This window comes from Pyxicephalus adspersus, chromosome 7 (assembly GCF_032062135.1).
Source record: "Pyxicephalus adspersus chromosome 7, UCB_Pads_2.0, whole genome shotgun sequence".
Taxonomy (NCBI): Eukaryota; Metazoa; Chordata; class Amphibia; order Anura; family Pyxicephalidae; genus Pyxicephalus; species Pyxicephalus adspersus.
This window is the reverse complement of record NC_092864.1, coordinates 29,781,872-29,800,335: the sequence shown is the minus strand read 5'-3', so window position 1 is coordinate 29,800,335 and position 18,464 is coordinate 29,781,872. Positions and strand designations below refer to the sequence as shown.

At 41.2% G+C, this 18,464-nt stretch overlaps 1 protein-coding gene and 1 long non-coding RNA gene across 4 annotated transcripts in view; one reads left to right on the top strand and one right to left on the bottom strand.

The window, feature by feature from the left end:
• The window catches only part of IGFBP2 (insulin like growth factor binding protein 2), a 45,548-nt gene extending 39,635 nt beyond the window's left edge, over window positions 1-5,913 (bottom strand). The window contains exon 1 of one of the 2 annotated variants that reach the window (XM_072417962.1): window positions 5,303-5,913. In XM_072417962.1, coding sequence (XP_072274063.1) covers window positions 5,303-5,648 — 346 coding nt within the window. In that variant the 5' untranslated portion in view covers window positions 5,649-5,913. The remainder of the gene's footprint in view (window positions 1-5,302) is intronic. The other variant, XM_072417963.1, reaches the window with a different exon arrangement.
• LOC140335388 (uncharacterized) overlaps window positions 1-18,464 on the top strand; it is a 40,900-nt gene that overhangs the window by 3,707 nt on the left and 18,729 nt on the right. The window lies entirely within an intron of this gene.

Sequence of the window (18,464 nt, the reverse complement as noted above, 5' to 3'; positions counted from 1 at the left end):
TTACTGATCTGACCCCATTAGATGTAACTAGGTATCATTACATTTTCTTGATGGGCACAAAAAATGATAACCCAACCAAAATGTTTTTGTTTCATCACACGATAATGTAACATAGTCTTCCACACAAGCTGGTTCCAGCCAACTAGATAGATTCCTGCCCAAAAAGGCTGGATGTGTTTCTAATTCTAAAATATAATATGCTATAACTATAATGAGAAACAACACTATACAAATGTAGTAATAAAACCTAAATATTTAAACTAGTGTTCTCCTTCAGTTGGTCATGGGATTTCCCATTCCCAAGTAAGTGGAAGAGCTCTATGGCAGATCCTGCTACTAATTGCAAGACAGTAGCTGTAAGGAGACATGATGGCAACACACAGTTCTTCCCAGCTGTTCTCCCCAGCACCTTTTAGCCGGGTGCACCACCTGCCAATTTTCAGTAACTACCTGGCTGTTTGTGGGTGGTTACTGAAATGTTGGGTCACAATACAGGGGCCACCACTAGCCTACAGTTTCATCCCACCATATTTTCTGGATCATTTTCTAAGTTCCTGTGAATGAAAAAAATTATTTTTGTGCACAAATACCAATGTATCCAAATGTTCCACCAATGCATATGCAGCCAGTGGTAGCTGTAAGGCTGCTTACACACGTTATATTGTTGTCGTTGGAAAGGATTTTTTTCACAATCCTTTCCAAGGACAAAAGACTGAAAGATGCATGAATGAGCGCTGTACATACGCCGTTCTGCTCTATGAGACAGGAATTGGGGAGAACAAGCGAGCTGCACTCTGCTGTGCTCTCTCCCCTTCACTTGCATTGCAGTCGTTCGTCTGTCGCCATTTGTGGATTCACCATGATGGATCAATGAATGGCGTTGAACGGATGCTGTGCACACATCAGATTCTCATCGGATACTATGCCTGAGGGAAGAATCGAACGAGAATGATCTGACATGTGTAGGTAGCCTAAGTCTCGGGTCACAGTGTACAGATTCCACTGGAAGCTGTCGCCACTCTGGGACTTCCATATCAGTTATAAAACTGAGGCTGCACAGCACTGCAAGAATTCTCCAAAAAAAACATTTATTGGAGTGAAACATTTTGCTGGGAAAACTGGCTTAAACTGCCCACTTCCACTTCTCTCTCCCCCCAAATCCAAGCCAAGGGATACAGCGCATGCTTTCTGTTCTGGGTTTCAGTTCATTAGCTTGTTAACCAATCTTTGGACTTTGTGCTTTACAAATAAGCGACCCCTTACATTGCCTGTCCTAAACTATCCTGGAACAGGTGAACGTGCTGTGCATGGATTATTCTGTACAGGGACGGCTGTAGTCTGTTAATGCCTAACCGGGCGCTTCAAGAAATACACAGAGAATGTAGAACTCCTCCAAATATGTTTTCATATGTTTAGGACAAACTTTTTTTTTTAGATGAAGATGAAAAATTATATATATATATATATATATATATATATATATATAATATATATGCCGTATAATATATAATATATATGCCGTGGAGGCTGCTGATATTTCAGTGATTAGGAAATCTGGTGTAGGAGAATATCAGATTACACACACAGCTTTATATTGAATCCCCTCCATTGCTCTTGTAGAAAAGGTGCCCATCTGGAATCTTTTGTTTTTAGGAGCTGTCAGCAAGTGTGCAACAAGTGTTGGGCTTTCTTATTTAGACAAAAACATAAATAACAAGACCTAAATACCATAATCGGATACTACAATGCAGGACACTACCCTTCCTCCTTTCCCATATAAAAAGTGTCTAACTCAAATCTTCGGTCTGTAAAGCAGTCAACAATTGCAGTTCTAGTGCTGGGCTTCCCATCTGAGATCTTTAGTCTACAGGATTATTAATCTAAGAAATGGAAAAATGTTTAAGAGCACTTTTATTAAATGCATAGATTGTTAATAAAAACTTGATTTATTCCAAACCAAATGTTAAAACAATATAACTTTAACATTGGTACATTGTGATATAATTACATTCATCAAAAACCCAACTGACGCGTTTCGCAGCTACCTCCTTTGCTTCCTCAGAAGAATTTTTGATGCAAGAAATGGATCACAACTATAAATAATTGCAGTGACCACACTTATTTATAGTTGTTATGGATTTCTTTCATCAAAAGAGATACACTCACCCTTCCCGCACTGTATGGACTGATCCTAACTGGTTTCTTTATTCTACAATGGCAATCAATAGGTGATGTACTAGTCCTGGGCTCTCTTATTAAACAGTTAAACATGGAAAATAAATGAACAGTGCAATATATTTTTACACACTCAACTATTTACATTACTCAATGCTTTTCTGAAAGTGCTTACAACCTATAGTCATATGGATGGTATATGTCATACCATACTTGGGGCCAGTGTTAGATGAATTGGTGCCCTTCCAAATGGCATTGCAACACACATCTTTTTGACAGAACTGGATTACTGTGCACTGTAAAACATGAGAACATATGCATAATATACTGAGGTGTGCTAGTAAAGAAAAAAACGGCATATATTTTTTACTGCCCTGCTGTGCAGTAGGCAGCTCATTCAAGTGAATGGGGGAAAAAAGTTAGTCCAGGGTGCAATGCATAGCACCATGGCGGCACAGATGCAAACCCAGCTCTATTTTTTACAGGAATTCAAAAATAGGAATATTGATTGTTGTAATAATAGTATGCTCCTATTCAACAACACAATCTAGTGCTATACACATACACACATCCAGACCTGCACACACGGCCCTACGCCATGCATAATCATTTGTACAGTTCAGCACTTATACACATATAAACATACACACAAATATACAGACAATCTGCACAGAGAACTAGCTCTCTACTATACTGACAAAACACAATCTGCACATTGTTTACAAACATACAAGCAGCCCTACCGTATAATGACTTGCACAATTTGCACTGTGTGCACAAACATACACATATTGTTGCATCACACATATAAACACAAACATACATGCACTGTTTATATATATATATATATATATATATATATATATATATATATATACACGCATATATTTTTATGTAAATTTCCCTACTTCCTCATTTCATTCCTAGGTAAGTAGGGTCAGTTCTTGGGAATGGGGGGATGTAGAATATGCTACACAGTTTTTGTAAATTCTGGGAAACAGAGACTGTGGAATGTCCCACACATGCACAATAGCTGTAGATTTGGTTAAGTGCAGCATGTAGAATATCCTACACATGTGCAGTAGATTCTAGGGAGCTGGGGATGCGGAATATCTACTACATGCTAAGTAGTAGGGAAGATTCTTGGGAATGGGGGATGCAGAATATGCTTCATGGTTTTTGTAGATTCTGTGGCGATGAGACTGTAAAATCTCCCACACATGCACAATAGCAGTAAATTCTGTATTACTGTGGAGCAGAGAATGCAGAATATTCAACACATTTGACACATGTGCAGTAGATTCTAGGGAGCAAGGTATGCAGAATATCCCACATATGCACATGGGCATTAGATTCCTGGGGGGGAAGACAATTTCAAAGTCAAGTCAGTGCCAGGAAACAATATGGTGGCATGGAGGAGATCAGCCAATCACAACCCCTAACTGCTTCTGCTTTACCACAAATGTTTCCATTGTCAATGCAGAAATCATTCAAGTATAAAGGCAAATTTATTACCAGAAAAGTACACATTGCCTTTTGTTTTTATCCTGACTGCAACGTTCTGACAGCATTTTTAGAACAAATAAACATGAACAAGCTATTTTGACAATATACAAAGTGAGAACTGTAGTTATAAGAACATTTTCATGCTGCCCCATCAGCGTGGCTCCCCTAGGCAAAGGCCTATATCATAAAACAGCTGGAGGTCCATGCTCTGCTATCAGTACAGTTGTCATGAGCTAAATAGAGCGTGAAAACCGCATTATGAAACCAGCGGTGTTGCCGTATCTATCTACCTCTCGGCACAGCAACACATATAAATGCTGATTTCAGTTTTTCAGCTTTTGCAACAATTATGCGACAATGCACAGCCTATCACTGCAATTGTAGGAAAAGTATAAATGATGATTGTGGTCCCAATAAAAGAATTGCAGAACTTAGAAATCTGTTTGCCCTAGCAGTTAAAGGAGCACATTGGGTCTGTGACCCCCTATTCCTTCCTTGGTATTTTTTTAGGATGGGGCAGCCCATGATCACATACCTGATTGCACCCACAAATATTTGTGTTAAAAAATGCCAAGGTTATTGTTAGCCAGTGTCCCTTGTACAACCTGACATTTGTTAGCATTGCCCAAAATTAGACCCACATTGTCCAGGTCAGATCAGTGCTGTAGGGTAAACTGAAAACTGCCCAGAAAGCAGCAGTGGAAAACTGGCACTTGGGCATTATTGCAGAAAGCTGCAGATTTGGACGCAAGTCTAGACACTGAATTGTTCAGCAATGTTACTTGCAGAACTTGTCCTTGAACATCTACTGAATGGTGAATTGCTGCATATTCACATTTCATGACCGGTTCCCTTTAAGGTATTAGGGTGTTTTGCACTTGGGACAGCACGGATGTTGTAAAATGCAATATAACGTGGATAACAACCTGGCAGCATTTTGCAACACAGATTAATTAGCGTCTCATTCCTAAGCACTCACTATGACCCTTCCCGGAGCGTTTTGTGGTCGTCTGATGCTCACAAATGCTTCCGCTCGCTAAACACTCTTATACAGGGATTATCGACAGTTTCAGGTGGTTTCCGCACCCTCAGATTGTAATTCAGCACTTTGGATCTGGTAACTCCTTCCTGCGCGTTTTACAGCAGTCATTCTACAAACGTGGATTGAATGCTTACAAAACGACCAAAAACGTCTACAAAATGCTGGAGCATAACATTTGCTTTCCCTATAAGGATAAGGATCTTTATTGTTAGTCACATGATCATCGTTTTTATATCAGAAATATCAGAAAATAAGAATTTGGATGTTTTTGTGAATTGAACCCGCAGCTGCAGGTAAAATACGGTGCACATGGTGCAAAGTTTTTTGCATTTAAAAAGAACTTTCAGTCACCATTTGGTTGCGCGGAAGGTATTATGTGACCCCATGACCCCACCACCCTCCATATGATTGTGGAATCTGTTGCAATATTTGATATTTTTTATATATATTTATGCCCACCCAAATTGATCTTTGCACATGCACATTAGATATCTAATAATAATATCACAAGCAAGTTTAAGAACTTGCCCACAAAGCAGGTGGTATGAGAAAGCAGAAAAAATGAATTTTGCCTCTTACCTGGCCAACGCTCCTGGCTGCTGCCATACTCTGTATCTTTCCTCTTACAGGTGCCCTGCCCCTGTACCAGTGCCTGCAGTGGGAGCTCAGAGCCCGGGTTGGGGTAACAGCGCAGTCCAATGGCGCAGCGGGCGGTGTACACCCCACATGATTCGCCCTCTAGCCGGGCACACACCGAGCAGCAACCGCAGCCTGGGGCTCTCACCAGCTCCGTACAGGTTGGACGGGGATATGGGCAGGCGTTCTGGCGTTCCTGGGTGCACTGTGGGCAGCGGAAAAGAACCTCACTGTGGCCTGGGGCGCACAGGGCTGCCAGAAAGAGCAGCAGGTGGCCGGAAAACTGCATCCTGGGGGTGGCACAGATGAGATGGCACTCAAAGGGATCTGCTGTCCACTTCTGCTGGTCTTGCCAAAAGGGTTCTTCTACCCCTTGATCAAAAGTGATTTTAGGAATCTACTGCCCCTTTCTAAAGGATTAACTGCTCTTGTCTTTCTTTTCAACCTAAATCAGCTGCCCCCTTTATTGTCCCTGGCTATACTTGTGCCTGAGATCTAATACTCTCTACCTTCCAGTTGCTCCTGTCTGGATATTAAGTCTTCTGCACTTTGTCTCACTTCTCTGTCTGCACCTTTCCTAGATCTGGTTTTATTCCTGCCTTTCTCTGCTCTCTCCTCCTTCATTCCGCCCTCTCCCCTCTCCCGTCTCTTCTCCGCCGTCTGCCTCTATATATGTCTCCCCTCGCCTTCATACCATCTATACATACTGTTATGTGCTGGACCTGCTTCCAGTCTGCATTTCTCTTCTTGTAAAGTAAAAACAATATAATCATTTGTCTGATCTCCTTTTCATATACATTGTGTCTCATCCATTGTATCATATCCCTGTCTGATTTCCTATAATGCACAGTGCAAACATTTCTGTCTCTGTCTTTATCCCTGAATATAAAAATCTGTACTTTAATATAATATCATTTAATTATAAAGCATCAACATATTACACAGCACTGTATAAAAAAATAGGGACTGCAGGAAAAAATCCATATACAAAAAAAGTCAAAACTATGACAGAAAGGAGAAGGACCTTACCCAACCAAGCTTGCAATCTAAGACATATGAAGTCTAGATTATAATGATGAGCATTATAAGTAAATTTATTTATTTGTATAGTTCCATATGTCCTTTTTGTTTCCTTATAAAGCACCTAGATATATTAGTGTTTGCATTATATGTTACTATATATATGTGTCCATTGTACCTTGGGTTATAAACCTTATAAATTGTGCTGAGTTTGTATCATAGACAGAGTAACTGCAAATTGGTGTCTACATAACATACAGTTTCCTCACTATAATTCTATAGACTCTATTCGGGGAATCTGGCATTCCCTCAAACATTCTCTGGTGGAAATAATTCATAATTTCATAATTACAATAAAAAATGTACTTTTTCATTTCATTGTTTAATTGATTCAAAATATTGCACAGTAACTTTTCTTGCTTTAAAACGTTATTGTGATCCCAAAGGGAGTAATTTTTTTGTATACAGTTGAGACTTGCTACTCCTGCTAAAAGATTAAGTGTTCAGTGATGTCTGCAATGGTTATAAAGAATAGTTGTGATGTGGTCCCCTATGGAAGAAAAATATTTAGATGTTTTAGGCCAGGGGTGCCCACAATTTTATGGCTTGCGAGCTACTTTTAAAATGACCAAGTCAAAATGATCTACCAACAATAAAAACTTGGACTTAATAACTCCTGTGTGTGCTAGTTATTTTGAAAGGCAGGGCTCCGCCATCAACTCGCGTTGCCTTTGCAATCTACCAGTAGATCACGATCCACCTGTTGGGCACCCCTGTTTCAAGATGTTGCAAAAAAGTCACCTTCTCATATGAATATTCAGTAGATCTGGTGACTACTTCAAGCTTCTTCTCAGCCCAGGTAAATCTGCCTCATGCAAAGAATGGAATTGCCCAGCCAACTCTGCAGGAGATACTAATGGAACAGACTCTGAAATGGACATGGATAGGTACGTGGGACAAACAAGTGCATATCAAGATTTGGGATGACTACTTCTGCCAACCTATTTGCTGCTTTTGTGGCTGTTATCAGTTTTACATATTTGGTTGCTAGCTGAATTGCCAAATCCTCTGCTTCCTTAGATGGTTCCTTTCTTCCTTTCCCATGGCAGAGCAGGTGCCTTAGCCTGTTGAAAACTATCTAAGACCATATACCTAACTTAAATATTTGGTTGCACATGATCTTTTAATAGCAAAGAGTTTAAACTTTCAACTTTATGACCCACTTTTAAATAATTCTTGTGTTTGTAGACACTTCTGTCCTAAAGTGACAATACTTACTCAGTTCAGCTGCACAGTGGTCACCTTTTACTGCATCCGTATTTGTTGGATTACAAGCAGCCTGTCCATGCACTGGAATATTTTGCTGCAGCCACCACAGTAAAACTGAAATGTTCAGCTGCTGCAGGAACATGCATAACTCCAAAAGAAGTTCATACAAGGAATCAACAAGATAGAAAACTTCAACAAAACATACTTTTCTAACCATAAAATCGTTTTATTTAGACTCCATACCTGTTTTCTTTTGTGAGTGTAGTTTTCCTTTATCCCTCCATTATTTATCCAGCACACAAAGAAATGTTCTACTTTATGTACCTGGTTTTGTGATCCAGACCGCCTTGCCAGATGCATGGAGACACTGCAGAACAGCTTAGTCAGGAACACGCCCCCAGCCTGCTGATTGGACAGTTCAAGAATAGCAGCAGGCTGATCTTTCTGCTCTTTGAAAGCTGAATTAGCACATGTGCACTGTGGAAGATTGCTATTGGCTCATGTCTCATTACTCTAACCAGGGGTGTATTGGGGCAGGCACTGGTGGGAACGCCCCCATGTTAAATAGCCTTTAAGCTACTCCGGACTACAGAACCAATGTTTTAATCACTGCAATCACCTGATGTTCCATTTCACTATAATTCTTATGTCCAGATACTTCAACATTTTTTTCATTGAATTTGGATTTGCTGTTTATTGCATTATTCTGCATGGTTCCTGCTACTGCTAAACCTAGGTGAGTAGTTACAAGCGAGCTGTCTACAGGTTCTCAAGTAAGAAAATTAAATCAGGCCCCCAGGGGGTCTATCTTTGTACCCCTGGTGATTTTGTGCTTCGCTAACACATTCCACAAATTCATTTCCATCTCTCTGACAAGACGGAGACGTTCCATGGCCACCTTGTCTCGATGATGATGATGATGGTTTTGACAAGTCTATAAAATTAGCCTGACAATGGTTATTTCACCTATACTGGGCTGGGATGGTTTGAATTCCAGAAAATGCACACTTTATTATCACTTATGTCAGACCCGGGACAGGCAGGTGCTGTATCCGTGAGCCCATTGCTAGCTTTCTATTCTCTAGGTGAGATTTCTATAAGGAGAGTCTGGACTGGAACTTTCCAAAGTCAGGACCCGCTATTGAAAGCTAAGGAGTTCAAGATTCCAGCTCACCCAATCCAAGAAACCAACCAGCCAATATTAGAAGACAAGATCCTTCAGTTTCAAGCATAAAAAGCTTTAGGGATCCAGCCACTACCAATGCATTCTACAGGATCTCTGCTGTATTAAAGTCTTGCAATCGCAATTTTTTTGTGTGCAAAATGAATGAAAAGGCAAAAATGGTTAAGAAAATATCACATTTTGGTCTTGGATGTTTCTAAACTTTAGAGCAACCCTGATGATAAAACTGTAAAAGAAAATGTCCCCTGCATAGAAGATAACACCAAATCTTGCCCCTGCCGCCGAGCTCTGCTATATGGAACACAAACCTCCACCTTAGGAGTCTTCCAAATTCCGACACTTCTGGAGTTAGTGCATTCCTGGTCTCCCCTTTATCTATCATATGAACTACAAAGAGACAACATACCAATTGTAATTGCTTCTTCTTTACCGTACGGCCTCCATTTAGATGTAACAGATCTCAGTAGACATCAAGCTCAACACAATTCTGGAATGTTCCATTAGGGAGATATCCTCACTATGGTCTGCTGCAAGCTTGGCTCTAATCCTCCAATTGGCACACTACTTTGCAGGCGGCTGCTGGGTCCACATCTGGCTCCAAGTCCTATAAGCAATAGTAGTTTCTGATTATTGAGTCAAAAGTGGACACAGCACATTGCCCAGTATGTGCCACCTGGAGGATAGGAGCCAGGAATGTAGCACGCTACGCTCAGTATATTTACCTAATGGCGCATCTCAGACATGGAGTGTCCTAGTCGAAGCTTCTCTAACATATTTTGTGGGCTTTTTTATTTATATTGATATATTCACCTTAATTCATCATCTGCCCCCTTGTCAGTACTGTCCCGGGCATGGGGGATCACCAACACATCATTGAAGATGCACCTGCACTGGTTGGTCACCTACTGTCCCCTTGAATTGATGTCAATGCTGCTCCATCCTCCTCTGGATCCTAAGACAACGTTGCTGCTGGATAACCAGTGACTTGGACACCCAGAGATGGATCCCAAGAAGAAAAAAAGTCTCAGACGGGAGTATCACACGGCTCTAGGTGAGTAAAAAGGGCATTCAGATTGTAAGCCAGTGTTCAATTAGAGTTGACTGGGGGTCAATGTTTTGCCCGAGGTCACCTTTATAATAAGCAATGTATTACAATGTGTGGAATTAAACTGCATGTTATTTTTTTCCCTGCTCACTGAATGTTTTTGGCCATTTTCGCTTCTTTCCGCCCTGGATAGACTGTGTGATACCTGAGCTAGCTGTATCTTCGGTGCTAAAACATAAATCTGCTGTCATTCTGCAACCTTCAAAGGCAGAGCGCCTGCTCCTCTCACTCACCTCCTTGGTTTTCAAATATTAATCCTCTTCTCCTCTTTGCCAGTTCTATTCCCACCCATTCCAATTTCCTCCAGAGTCTTTCATCTTCCTCCTCTCATCACACCTTCTCGTCCGCTTTCCATCGTTCACCAACATCTCTCACCTTCTCCCTTTCTGCTTCTCTTCCTTCCTTCTGATTATTTTGTACAGCCGCCTCCTTCCAGGTCTGCGTTATCTTCAGTTTCAGCTCCCAAAATAGCGCATTCCTTAAAGTATAACTCCACTTTTTAAAAAAATATTTTAATGAGTCCCCTTCCCTCCCCCCACGTAAAGAAGAAAAAAGTTCCCAAAGCTGATTTTACCTTCTCCATGCTCTAGCTCAGTCCCTGGCTTCATTCTCAATCCAACTCCGGTGGTCAGAGTTGCGTCATTCTGCCCATTTCCTGTACTTTTGGCACAGCCGCTTGGACCTGGAACACTGCCCACCAGTGCCACCAGAAGAAGCTGCAGAGACATTATCGCTATGAATTCTTTATAGAACCTTAAGGTTTCTGTGTGTTTGCCAAAGTATCAATGGGATGTTTTTTTTTTTTCACTTTTTTTTCACTAGGATAGCACATAAAAATTGCCGGTGCAGGATCTCATGTATGCGGGTAATTATTTAATTCTACCAAACCCAATGGGACCTGGGATCAGGTGGAATCTCTTTCTAGCAACATGTTTTAACTCCGCAGAGGTTAAGTCAATGGTCAGGTCTGGCATTGGTCTTCAGGACAAACTGTTAGTGAGAATGCCAGAGGCCAGACCAAAACAGAGAAGTTGGATGGAAGTAGAGGAAGGTAAAAATGAGCTTTGCATCCTCCACTTTTTGGGGTAGCCCTACTTTTTTAATTCCTGAAAGTTCAACAATAAAGGAAACTTGTATTAAAAATATCATCTCATTAAGAGGTTAAGTGTAGTAAAAAAAAAAATGTATTTTACTTTTTAAGGTTAGCATGGAATATTAGTCATTGATCATCTGCATTCTTCTTCTTAATAAAACAGCAACCACCGGCACTACAGTGTGTCATTCTTATCAATAGGAGGGAGGAGACTGAAGAAATGTTTCCACCTATCTGCAGCAGACTGATGACATAATCTCAGCCTAGGCAAAGTCACCCGATGGAAACTGAGGAACAACTTTTAAAATGTTAAAACTTAACTTTTTTCAGGAAATGCTGAATACTGTGTCTGTATATTATCAGGCATTTATTCATACAGACTGCTTTAACATTTCCACTGCTTATCTCACCCCAGAGCTTTGTCTTGTCATTGTGCTTCTACTATAACTCCTGCTTTTGTTTCCACATCTGCCTTCCTTATTCAAAGATGCATGCAGGATTTATACCCTGCAGGATACCAAAAGCATGAGACTCACACTTACTAAACTATGGTTATATGAACAGAAAAATTAAACATTTACAGAAGCCTGCAGATCTGTAGATATACTTACACTGAAAGCTGTGATAATCTCAATAAGAAATGTGAAGCTAATTCCAATACCAGATCACACAATTTAAAATCTAAACTCTGGAAATGGCAAATCTTGTCTGAATATAAGAGTTGTGCTTTGTGTATTCCTTCCAATCTGTGCAGTAATCTAGTGCAATGCTTTACCTTGTGTGGGAGCTTCCTGTAATATAGACTGGTTGCTGCTGTTCTCTCTTCTTGGTCAGGTTGACTGGTCTTGTCTCCGCCCACTCTTGCAGTTTCCTGCAGTGGGTAAGTCTGCTTGGCTCCTCCCGCAGCTCTGTTCTCTGTTTCGACAGTGTATAGCACAGCGATGATATTGCTACTACTCATGCAAGCAAAACCTGGCTTGGCCAAGGGTATTTGGTGTGCAGGAAACGATTTATATCCTTTGTGACTAATAAGGAATATATACCAATAAAAGGTTTTGGGTCGGCAGTTTAGCATTAAAACTACCAACATTGGTAGAGAAAATCCTTGCCAACGCATATGCTCGCCATGTGCACCTACTGCGACCACGGACGATCTTTCTGTGAATACTGGTGCTGCATATTCCAACTTCCAGGTTAAAGACAGATGTAGAAGGGGATGGGGTTCAGATTTGTTGCATTTTCACAGAAATAAGGCAGAGCCACTATGGAAAAGCAGTATATGCCTTTAATTATTTATTTTTTTGGGGTGATCCATTTATTCTTCAGCAGAACTCTATGCAGTTCAGCATGTTTTGGAACTGACCACACAACACAAATCCATTGGTATATTGCTAAAAATGACAGCCCTTTGAAGGGGCTCTGTATGATCCTGGTGCAGGTACCACTGGAAGTGATCATGAAAATCATTTCAGTGACATGAGGAGAGGGGGAGAAGACAAGCTAACTGCACCGCACTGTGCTCTCCTGCATTAACATGCATAGCGGTCATTCCCAATTGGTCATTTGTTGTTCCACCAGGACGGATCAATGGACGACACTAGATGTCCACTGTACACGTGAGATTTTTACCTGGGACAAGCAGCCTTAGAATTGCCGGGTGCTTTAAACTATAAATCAGCCCAAAGGACTACTGCACACAAGCCAATCCACTGCCAACTTTTAAGCTACGCACACACTTCCAATTATTATCGTTGTTAAACGAACGACGAACGATCCTGCACGATATCTACGAACGATCGTATAGCACCGATCCTGCACATACAGATAACGACACGATCGTTCGTAGATATTGTACACACAATAGATACGATCGTTTGAGCGATAGAGGGAGTGACGTGCACGACAGGAAGTGAATGAACGTTCGTTCGTCACGCATGCTCAGACCATGGACGATCAACGAACGATCGTACACACAAACGATGTTCAACAATCGTCGTCCAATCCGATCCGCCAGTCCGGTCGTTCGTTTCCAACGACTTTCCTCGTATGTCGGCGTCGTTGGTTACTTTTTTTACGAACGATTTTTGCCCAATCGATCGTTCGTTCGTCGTTCATTTTGAACGATAAAAATTGGAAGTGTGTACGCAGCTTTACACTCAACTGGCCAGTCCATTCAATTTTCTGATAAAAAACTAGAAGTGTGAGATTTTCCATCCTTCTAGTCATAAGGTGAGTATGGGGTAAGTTCCCAAATTCTGGATTAGCTTGCTCATTCATAGGCACATTGTGACTTTCATTTGTTATCTGCAGAACTTCAGATCCAATTATTAGTTATTGGTTATTGAAACTCAAATGGAAGTGAACATTGACCTGTATTTATTAGACCTTACTTCCAATGCGTGGAAATAAGTGGCCAATCACCATGTCCAAATGTTTTCATGTGGGAGAGGGAAGAAGGTCAATAACCTTAACTATGTTAGTCTATTTAAGAGAGATTGGACCCAGGACTTTTGTAGACCATTGGCATGGTGGTGGCATGTGGTAAAGGTAAGTATCAGCAGGTGGGGGTGTGACTTGTCAAGGAAACTTGTTATTTTATTAAAAAATAGAAATGGAAAAATAGAAAAGTTAATGGAAACGCAGATAATAGGTATTATTATTTTATTATATTTTATTTTTATTATATTTTTGTTGTTCAGGTCTTTATTTCCCTTTAGATCCTGCATTGTCTTTGACCGTTGCCACTTCATTTTTCACATGAATGCAGAATTGCATTAACTTTTTAATGACCAAACTTTTCGTCTCATAAAACCCTCCAGAACTTTCTCCTGTCATCGTCTCCAATCCTGCACCTCCGCTATCACCCCCTTGAGCTCCGAAACGCAACAGCTTTGCCCAAGGCAACAGCATCTGCAGGAAACACAGGCTGGCCCAGAATGAAAAAAAATTAACCACCCCCCAGGGTAGTAACTTTCTGCCCCTTTTCTCCAAGCCAAAACAAAAAAAAAGTTTCGCTGACGACATTGTTTTAAAATCCAGGAAAAGCGCCTGCGGGGACATTGCAGAGTGTCACCGCGCTGTCAGATCCGAGCTAGAACCCTGCCACGGCCATTAAACCAACCTGCGCTGGGATTAATTAGACCGCAGACAGAGACAAGGGCAAGGCAAACACCTTAAAAAAAAAAAGATGCGAGATGCCAATCCGGCCGACATTCCTGCCTTAAACAGAAGTGTACAGAGCTGTGCTAAATAAAGCCTTCGTTTTTTTTTTTTTTTTTTTTACATTGATACATTTTACAAGACTTCAACCAAAATCCTAGTTAATGCAGCTGATTTGAAACACCTGCTCAGGAACACAGCGAAGGGGAAAAGAGGAAAAAGGAGAGCGTTTGGGTTTTTTTCGTAGATCTTGGCAGCAACTTTTGCAGGTCAGGAAACGAAAGAGAGTACCGTTCCGGTGATAGAGTCAGTGCCTAGACCTCGTGTGATGCATCTGGCATCCCACCTGAAACTTAATTCTGGCCGTGTGTGAGTTTAGGCAAACCGCTTCTTAAAATATATCGCTCGCGTTCAACGGACGTATGGCTCCGACATATAAACATCATGTCAGCGCAGCAGACATTTGGGTGTAACTCCCAAGGTGTAGACAGGCCAAAAAAATCTCCAAGGGCCACACCACAGCACCCCCACACCCCAAAAAATGTGCATTTTATTTTACGGTATAACACCCGGGCACACGCCTCTTTCCCCTGTCATGCCCATTGATTTAAACATTTGAAATCTATATGGCGAGGTGCTCGGCATCTGATGTTTTGGATTAGGTTGGCTTTTTGTGGTTTCTTTTAAGTGGCTGGCAGGTTGAAGTGCCCGGGAGTGGCCCTCTGTGGCTCCCAATCAAAGTTTTGAAAAGAAGAAAAAAAATTCTTTCTTTTTTCGCATTGACAGAAACCAACACTTCAAAAAAAAGTGAATCCGAATGTACGGTGGAAAATAATCCAAACAGGCTGTAGGCTATTTAGGGTGGGGAATCCTTCTTCCTGTCGTTTCCATTTTTTCAAAAATAAAAGAAGTTGATTTCAACCATTTCACAACCTGTTTCCACTTACTGAAAGACATGCTGACGAATCAGGTGTGACTACAAATAATGGGGCCCCATGGAATATTTGTATCTGTTCCTGGAATCTTTCAAGCTTTAAAGAGGACCTGTCATAATGATTGTTACTCCAGCTGAGGCCTCAGAACAATGGTGGAGGCTGCCATTATTAGTTCTCATCAGTGGGGTTGGCTCACAATTAGTTGGAAATGTCTGTCTGTACCAAAAAACAACCCTATGGATAACCCTAATGCTAAACCTAATGATAATAGATACAAAGATATAAAGCTTTATTTAGGTCAGAGGACAAACCTAACAACTCTGGTCTAAAGTTAAGACCCACAGCCAACATCAAGGCTGGTCTCATTCTATGGTCACCAAGCCAATGATGGAAGCTAAACACATTCTCACCAAAAGGCACATTAACAATGTGACTCACATCCAGATAGACACAAAGCTTGGAAGTGAACCTACCTGCAGCTGTCCAGAGGCCAAAAGGATTCTGGGGGGAGCAAAATAGAATCCAACTTTGTCATTGCAGGCCCCCTCCAGCTATAAACAGCATCTCATAAGGTCAGGACCTGTTTGGCCCCTAAGCAGCCTCAGTTAGGTTCACTCCAAAGCTTTTTGACCAAATATGAATCCAGTTGTGGATGGACTCTGATTAGAATGTGGTAAACTTCCACCATTGGACCAGAATAAGAACGACCTTGATGTTGGTTCTGCCACTCACTCTCATGATCTCATCAATGGACCAATGGAGCCAACAAACCTCTGCTATATTTGAGGTGTTAGGTTTATACACACGCTTTATGTAATCTCAGCTCTGAGGTGGTGATAAGATGGCACTATTTATCAACTAAGCCATATAACAAAACATTAGGCCCTTCCAGCATGCTGAAATCAGAGGTCTTTTTCAATAAAATGTTGACCAGGGTAAATGACGTTTGGTTAAACTCCCCTCATCCCAAAGCTATCATGGACTTACTAGGGCTAGGTTCAGACCTGCCTTGAGATCAAGTGATCCAATAGAACTAACCGCAGCTGGCACCATTGCATTCTCGGTCAGTCGCACCACAGCACTGGTTCTAGTGTCTGCAGATTTGACAGTGGGCCACCCTCTGCCATCTTCTGCCTATTTATTCTCTATGGTTCTTTCATGGGTAGAAGCTGCATGTAGTGTCCCACGAGGAAGCAGTAACCACACTGCAACCTCACTATCAGTCTGAACATAGCCCTACTCATAGCTTCAACATAACCCTTTTACCTACATCCATAGATGGAGTTCCATCATCAGAGCCTATACACATAAAGTGCATACATAAAGTAACAACCATCTCTTGAGATCCCTTTATTCAAACAGCTAATTTCCCTATCTGGTTTACAATATTGTTAGGATGAGTAAATAGCGGTGCATAAAATGAATTATTCTAATTATGATGGAAAATATGGTATAGCTAGTAATGATATAGGTTTAATTTAATTATAGTAGTTTAATTTATCTGTTCCACCTATAGGAACGTGCCTATTGGTAAATCTAACCCTACTTAAATTGAACCATGCATGTGACTCCTGAACTTATTCCTATACCTAAGTCTAACCCACAAATCGGTCCTTCTAACTGGAAACAGACCCTTAACCCTAAAGAGAAACTTCTCTGTTACTCCTCTCTATCTGTTCCTAATACCATGATATTCCATATATAAAGATACACAGACCAATATTTAACTTGAAGTTGAACTTTAAGACAAAATATAAATAAAATATAAATTATCATGTATAGTGTAGCCTCTCTATGATATGATCATCTCTATGATTTAACACAGTGGTTATTTTTTCCACAAGGATGACCAGTAAAAGTGGCATTTAAAGAGTTTTGGGGTAATAGTGTCAGGGGTGCTCACGCTGGTCAACTTTTTGCTGTCACTTCTCTGAAAAAGTGTTATCAAAGGCCAGGGTTTAATTTGTGTGCCTTTTATTTAAACCTCAAGCTTCTTGTCTAAAACTACCCTGTCCAGTTTGGTGTCAGCATTGGATGACTGTAGTACCCCTATGGTACTAATGGGTTGGAAAGGCTGTTGGACGCCATTGATGAGTTCTTCTGAAGTTTTTGGTTTTATTCCAAGCCATCTTGGCATTGAGTGTGTTCTACCTATTTCCTGGTGTTGATGTTCCTCCTTCTGTGTTCTTTGTAACTTAAGACAAATTAAAGTCAAGTAGGAACAGTTGGACCACTTCGTATTTATCAACAGGAACTAAAACAATAAGAACTTCTAATGGGACTTAAACGAACTTTGGATACTCTGAAGGTCCCTTTGGATACAATAAACCATTGACATAAAAACAGGTGACATAAAAAGATGAGTCTTTTATGTGAGTCACCTGGAAATGCTCCTGCTAAAGACAAGGGATGGAGTTATGGCTTATTGGCTTGGTGCCCAAAGTGTGGCTCTTGGTACCTACTGTGTGGCTCTCCGGTTCCAGTACTAGTGAGTGGTATTCCTATATAGATGCTTGTCTAGACCTGATCAGAACATAATCCCATACACTGTCAGATGAGGTCCTGGGCTGTGACCCTAAATATGTGACCAGAGAAGGCCTAAGGACACAACCCCTGACTTTATGCTGGGTTCCATGCAAATGAGGAGGTCAAGGAAAGAATCTTGTGTAATGCCATATGTGCAGTACAAGACCTTCCACATAGTACAACTGCACCACACCTCCATAACTGCTGCACTCTACCATGGTGTCCAGTGGTGGATATAGCCAACAGTGGGCCCAGTGCAGAACTTGAACCCCCAGCTGATCTGACTTGGGGCCCCTATAGTTCTGTGCTCTCATGAAGTGGCACATATTTCCCCTCCCTATGTCTGCCTCGATGTAAAGCCAGGTAAAGAAAGTATTCCTTAGACTGCCTTCTGCTACCTCAATGGTTTACTTTTTTTTTTCACACTGTCCTTTATGCTGACTATACCCTTTTTTCCTTTATGTATTATTTTCTCAGATATTTTCTAACATCTTCCAGAGAGGAATATAAAATGTGACCTCTCCTGTAATATGTCTGCAATCTCTGACCATTACCTAAAATATGTCTGCTCTCTCTGATCATTTCCTGTAGTATGTCTGCAGTCTCTGACTGTCTCCTGTGCAATGTCTACAATCTGACCCTCAAATGTAACCTATCTGCAGTCCCTGACTATCTCCTGTATTGTGTCTGCAGTCCCTGACCATCTCCTGTAGTGCGTCTGCAGTCCCTGACCATCTCCTGTAGTCTATCAGCAGTCTCTGACCATCTCTTGTAGTGTCTCCGCAGTCCCTGACCATCTCCTGTAGTCTATCAGC